At 38.7% G+C, this 7,124-nt stretch overlaps 1 protein-coding gene across 1 annotated transcript; it reads left to right on the top strand.

Annotated features, from left to right (window-relative positions):
* Window positions 1–590: 590 nt before the first annotated feature.
* Window positions 591–6,492, top strand: LOC106942618 (tissue-type plasminogen activator-like; the record flags this gene model as incomplete). The annotated part of the gene is made up of 10 exons (XM_015025942.1): window positions 591–793; window positions 1,477–1,568; window positions 1,654–1,828; window positions 1,925–2,010; window positions 2,969–3,034; window positions 3,113–3,317; window positions 3,423–3,559; window positions 3,812–3,952; window positions 4,038–4,186; window positions 5,353–6,492. Coding segments are annotated over 10 exons (1,422 nt in total), but the record flags the coding sequence as incomplete, so codon positions are not given.
* Between the last annotated feature and the right edge of the window lie 632 nt (window positions 6,493–7,124).

Consider the following 7,124-nt stretch of genomic DNA (forward strand, 5'->3'; position numbering starts at 1 on the left):
ACCGGAAATTACTCGCATTGTAAACAATCATCCTCCACTCATTAGAGAGAAGCTGAACGAGATGGTTGTTAATGTTAATTCAGTGGTTAGAAGCGTGGTTTCGTTTACTTCCTCTGCTGTCATTGCTAAAACTACAGGCAGACTACAATATAAAACAGGGCAGAAAAATGTCGTCATTGTTCACAACTTCTCCTTCTGTTCGCTGATTGGTTGGCGCGTTTGAATTGTACATCAGGGAATCAAAGAAATCGGGAAAAACCCAGACTGAGTTAAAAGAAGCAGCGTTTTGTTACCTTAATTCTGTTGATTTGTTATCCACTACCTAGGCTTCTCTGCTCCTTCTTCTTCTTCTTCTTCTTCTATAGCGTTTTCTGGCGGTTTACAAACTTGGTGTATTATAGCCATCAACTGGACGGAGATGTAGCTTTACCGCTAATGATTGTCCGAAACTAATATGGCCGCGGCACATGCGCAGTGCTCCGTTCGAAATTGGACGTTTTTTGCTATGAGACGGAGTATTGATTGCGAGCGGAGTAGAGTAGGAGCTTAATTGCCGGGTCACTGCTAATCTAAACTCTGTCAAATGAATTTTAGTGACTGTATTTCTTTGTCCATCAGACACCAATGAGAAATGTGCTGTGGGTCAGGGCGAAGGATACCGCGGGACCTGGAGCATCAGTCAGACCGGAGCTGCGTGCATCAACTGGAACTCAACTTCTCTCAGAGGAAGAAGGTTCACAGCTCAAAAATTAGACGCCAACAGCCTTGGGTTGGGCAATCACAACTTCTGCAGGTAAACCACAACCAGAACCGTTGCTGAAAATGACAAGTGCAAAATTTCTTGCAGTTCCATAAATCCAATTACAAATCAGCAGAAAACAAACCATTTTCTCTGTTTGGTTTTAATAATTTGATGGAATTGATATCAGAAAGGAAATTATTTCTCAAAAAGTAATTACACTTTTTACATAAAAATGCAACTCATAGTCACAATTTGAATTTTGAGTTGAACTATTAAGCAGAGTTTGGTAGCTTGTAATTTATCATATTTGTTTGACTTAGGTTAAGGATTGGACTAATTCTTTGTAAACGTTGGTTTTTAACTTTTTATTTGGAAGAGGGATTTGTAGTTATTGTTGTTTTTTGTTCAGACATTTTCATATATATATATATATATATATATATATATATATATAACTTCTGCTTTCTTTGATTAATATTTAATTTGGTCTGACCTTCAGAAATACTTAAGCGTGAAAAAATGCAACAAAATAGGAAACCAGGACTTTTTCACAAGAGCACAACACGTTTGGGTTGAGCAGAAGTTCTTAAATGTGAAAGTAACTCACAAACAACTGGAAACAATTCTGCTGCAAAGCCATCAATCATTGATATTTGATAAAAATCCATAAAAAAGAATGTTTTCTATAACTATGAGATGTTTAAACCCTTAAAATTATCTATTTTTTACCTCAGGAATCCTGACCACGATAGCTCACCATGGTGTTACGTCTATAAAGGCACACAGATAGCCTGGGAGTTCTGCTCTGTGCCCAAATGTCCTGAAGGTAAAGCAACAAAAAAACACCAAAATGATAGAAACAAAATGTAGGAAGCTTGCCAATAACACATTTCTTGTGTATGTTTGAGCAGATAAGAACAGAGAGTGCGTGGTTGGCTCAGGTCAGACTTATAGAGGCACGGCTTCTGTCACTAAGAGCGGCTCCATGTGTCTGCCGTGGGACTCTCCTGCTATCAGACGTAAGGTGAACAATGCCTGGAGATCGAACGCCTTGGACCTGGGGCTCAGCAACCACAATTTCTGCAGGTAAAAATCACGCTTTAGTTTTGTTTTTACCCTGTGATGTGTGGACAAATGATTGTAACTCTCTTTTTTTTGTTTTTTTTCTTGTTTTCTTAACAGGAACCCAGATAATGATGCGGCTCCTTGGTGTCACACCTACAAAAACATGCAGCTGACCTGGGAGCTTTGTGACATACCCAAATGCTGTGAGTGAATTTCATGACTCTTTTTCATTTAAGCTTTTAATTTACAACAGCACTGCCCACAAACGCTAGTCCCCTGGTAAAAATGTTTATTAACGAGGGAAGAAACGTTGTGTAGAGAAACTAGGGGTGGGCGATGTGGACTTAGAATGTTATCGCAATATTTTGTGGTACTATTATAATAACAGTAAAGATTATGATTTTAAAAACTATTTATGACTTATTCTTAGGGAGCTGTATGGCTGTGACTGCATGACACAGCATTCATATCACCACAAACATGAATATTGTTCTTGAAAAATATTCCCATTTGAATATAAATTACTTTAAAAAAGTGTAATTTGTATCACTAAAACTGTACGCAGCAATTTTTAATCATATATATACTTATATTTATTAAAGCTCTCATGGGAAAAACAGTGGAGAAAATAGCAAACAGATGTCATAAATCAACAGGTAATGCCCCCGTCACCTACTAATCCCAGCAAAGCTCCAGCACATTTGGTCAGCTGGTTTTACCACTGTATGCCCTGTAAAATAGCTGCTCAAAAAGACAAGTGTTTTGCTGTTGATTTTCATCTAGAAACCACTTACTGCGTCCTTCTTGGTTGTGCGGGAGGCTCCACTTATGCTTTTCAATGATGTACAATTATATAATTGCAAATGTGTTTGCAGCCATTTTTACATGCGAATGTAAATGGAACTGAGCAAACAAAAATCTCATTATCTAAGAATGGTTTTGTGCAAAAATGCAATGAACGTGTTTTCCTCATCTGTTGAAGGAAGCATAATATGCCACCTTTAAAAATGTTTCAGTAACATTTATATTATCAAAGTGTTGGACTCGGAGCAAAGCCTGGATTCTTCTGAATGTTATTTTCCTGCAGTAGAAGAGAAAATAATTTTAATGGCTTTTTACACCTGTACTAAGTATGGTTTTTTTTTTTCTTCTGTATTGTAGTGACACATCCATCCGTCATCACCACTCCTGGCATTCGTTCTCCCACCACCAATAACAACAACGGAGGTACTTTAAGACAACTTGAATGAATCCTCAGTGGATTTTATGTTATTTTCATTTAAACTTCATGCTGACTCTCTGCAGCAACCTGCGGCCAGCGCCTGGACAACACCTTGAATCGCCCAGCTTTCCGCATGGTCGGAGGCAGATACAGCGACATCACGGAGCAGCCGTGGCAGGCCATCATCAACGTTTACCAGGCCCGCCACAGGAGACACTTCTACCGCTGTGGAGGAATCCTCATCGACTCCTGCTGGGTTCTGTCTGCAGCACATTGCTTCGAAATCAAGTATGTCCTCCAGTTCACCTGTTTGCACACATGCTAATAAAAAAAAAACAACACAAAAAGGATTTTTTTTCTGCAGCATGTCAGAAGGTTACCATTGTTTTTCAGTGAAAAAGCTGACAAGCTGGAAGTTATTTTGGGAAGAACTTTCCGGAAGCAGAACTCCAGCAGTGAGCAGATTTTCAAAGTTGAGAAGTACTGGATCCATGAGAAGTTTAACAATGAAACATTTGACAACGACATTGGTGAGTAGACTTTAACTACACACTAGCTTTTTTTAAGATTTGTTTACCTCAACAGTTGAAGGGTACAGAGTTTCACCAAGCTGTAAAGCTCACAATAAAAGCAGAATGGGAGACTCAAACTGAAGTGTTTTTCCTCAGTGATGATGATATGGAAAGCTTTAAGTGGGCTGTGAAGGCTTGTAAAACTTTAAAACATCCCACATCTTCCCTGAACGTTAGCCTGACTTTCCTCTGGTCACTTTCCTCTGGCAGCTATTTTGAAGCTTCAGACGGACATCGGCTTATGTGCTGTGAACTCTCCAGAGGTTCATCCAGTTTGTCTGCCTGAACGCGGGCTGGTGCTGCTCGACTGGACTGAGTGCGAGATCTCAGGCTACGGAAAAAACTCAGAATGTAAGAAAACGCACTTAGTGGCTTTGTGGAAATATTCATATAGGATTGTTGAGTAATTCCAGGTATTTGTATTTGATTCTTTCAGTTTCTGATGAGTACTCGGAGCGTGTTAAACGTGGACACGTGCGGCTGTGGCCCAAAGAGCGCTGCGTTCCAGAGATCCTGTCTGGACGGACCATCACCTCCAACATGCTGTGTGCAGGCGACACCCGAGGGCTCGACGACGCCTGCAAGGTCAGAACGGCTCAGTTCAGCCTTACAGACAAATTATGCCCCTTCAAGTTTTTCACAGTTCAGTGCATCACGTTTCAGACTGGAAAGGACATGTTAGATTTTTGGGTTAAAGCCAACTGTGTCAAACTTATTTTCATTTTGGGCCACATCAAGATTGTGAATGTCCTCAAAGGGCCGGTTGTTGTGAAACGTGTTGATAAAATCCATTAATAAACCTCTGAAATTTGAATAAATAGTCGTCTCTGCACTAAATGTGTACTTCTCCTGAAAGTTAATTAATACTGAACATCATTTCACATTGATGTAAGTTGGCAGAATACCTGTAAAAACTACAGGAGAAGATTGTGGCCACTGAAAAAAAAATTAAGAATTCTGTCTTTAATCTTCTGAGATCAAAAGCCAAAATTCTGAGAAAAATACTAACAATTCTGACTTTTTTCTCATAATTTTGACTTTTGATCTCAGAAGATTAAAGTCAGAATAATTCTGACTTTAATAAGTCAAAATTCTGAACAAAAAAGTCAAAACTGCAAAAAAAAATCAGACTTTTTTTTATGTGGCCCCAATCCTCTCTATTGAAAACTGCTTTCAGTTGATTGATAAAGTATTAGTCAAGCATACAGCGGTTATTTTCAAGGTTCTATTTTCGTGTCCCTGTGGGCCACATAAAACTTCATGGCGGACCAGATGTGGCGTGCGGGCCTTGAGTTTGACATGTGGTTTAAACCAATAAATTTGAATGATCTGGTTTCTGATTGGTTTCTTATTGAACAATGACGATGAAGTTCTAGACCTAGAATCTGAAAAGTGTCATCTAATGGACTTTTTGAACAACTACACAAATTTTTTTTCCCATCGCTGGAAATTTAAAAACTCAAAAAAAAAGTTGGACAACCATTTTAAAGTCCCGTAAGAAATTCTTCATTGAATTTACTTTGACTAGCCCCTTATAACACATGAATATGCTTGTATTGTTTAAAGTGTATCTGAGTAATGTGGACTGACTATAAAATACAAGCAAAATAGTTTATTTTTGTTTGTAAAAGTCGTTTAAAAGTTTCATTACCCTTCTGTTTCACAACTATAAACCACCGTGTGTTTATTTATGTAATTAAATCAAAGAAGTTTAATTTATTCATGTGGATTTTTTCTAATTTCCCCCACAGGGAGACTCTGGTGGCCCTCTGGTGTGTCGAACCAAGGACCGGATGACTCTGATGGGCGTGATCAGCTGGGGCGACGGGTGCGGACAAAAGGAGAAGCCCGGGGTCTACACGCGCGTCACCCATTACGTCGACTGGATCAACAGCAAAGTTAAAGCAAACCCGGTCTAAAGTTGGAGAAACTGCAAACAAATGTCTCGTTAAACCACTCATAAACTCAGTGGACGAGCGGTTTGTCTCGATGATAGATGGAGAAATCCACGGCGCTCTGTTTTGACAACGGATGGAGGTTTGAAGTCTGCAGGACGGAAACACGCCGGAGGGTTTTGTGGAGTTTAACGTAGCTCCATATCCTCAATGTTTCTAGTCTTCTCTGTTACGATCGGACTGTTTAAAAAGTGTTTAGTCCTCTCTCTGGGGGGCCGTTGTTTATTAATCCTGACGTTTTCTGTTGTTTCCTGATGACAAAGTTTCTTCCCTGCCTACTCAGTGAATCTAAGAACAATAAGAAGGAAATTTATAAGCTTCTCTTTACTTTATTGTAGCTTTACTGGAATAAATTAGGAACTGCTGACAGATCTGAAACACTTTTATTAGTTACTCATAGCTTCTCTCAAAGAGGATTTATTGACGGCATTTATAGGACAACTTAAAATATTGTTTGCCCTTGAGGTCCCAGACCTGCAACCAAACCCCATGAATTATCTGCTGGTTCAGATTCTGCATATTTGTGCAGATTTTTTCTGATTTTAGTTTCTTTGCGGCAGATGACAACACAGAGGCAAAAAGCAGGAGATCCTCGATCCCATCATCAGAGCGGAAATCGTTCCCAGTCTCTTTTTTTTTTTTTTATAACACAAGACAGCTGGGTTGATCCCAGCAAGCATATTTTATGATTATTAGTTTTATATGAATATTTTGTACCATAAACTGCATACTGATTTACAAAGCTGAACTGTTCAAACTTATTTTGTTCTGCGATTGTGATGCGCTAAATTAATATTTATGTACAGTTTTTGAATACATTTTTATGTTTATATACATCCTTTGAGTATCACATGTTAAAAGTAATTTATTGTTCTTGTCATTATAAACATGTATGTCAACACATTTCTGTTTTAATAAAATATTTTGAGAAAAAAAGTGGTTCAGTGGTTTTACAAATCAAGAATTTGAAACACAAGTTTGACTTTATAATGCATTTTTATATTTTATGTAACTTGTAAGCTAAATTACTGCGACAGACTGGCGACCTGTCCAGGATGTACCCCGCCTCTCGCCCGGAACGTTAGCTGGAGATAGGCACCAGCACCCCTCCCGACCCCACTGAGGGACAAGGGTGTTCAGAAAATGGATGGATGGATGGATGTAAGCTAAATTAATTTTGAGACAAGTGAAATTTGAACATAACCGGATGTTCATATAGGAAAAAAACCCCTAACAATTTAAGACTAGTTTGGAAGGAAATCCCTACATAGACCTGATGAAAATGTGCAGACGATGAAATCAGCCACTTTAAAGCTACATTATCTCTCATGAATGGTTAGTTATTCAGCCAGAAATATTCCAGAAGTTTGCTAAATGGTAGCAACAACTATAGAGATGTGCTTTAGATGTAATACACATCTTATTACAGCCCTAGGCTATAGGTTGGTTAAGTTAACCAGGTAGTGTGCTTTCTGTTGTCCAAAGTCACAAAGCAAACTAAAAGTGCAACAATGGTGCAGAGCATTGCTTACATTTGGTTAGTTTCTGCGTTTTGTGTAACAAGAAGA

Source organism: Poecilia latipinna, unplaced genomic scaffold (assembly GCF_001443285.1).
Source record: "Poecilia latipinna isolate Pla-1442-1.1 unplaced genomic scaffold, P_latipinna-1.0 Scaffold4423, whole genome shotgun sequence".
NCBI classification, from domain to species: Eukaryota; Metazoa; Chordata; class Actinopteri; order Cyprinodontiformes; family Poeciliidae; genus Poecilia; species Poecilia latipinna.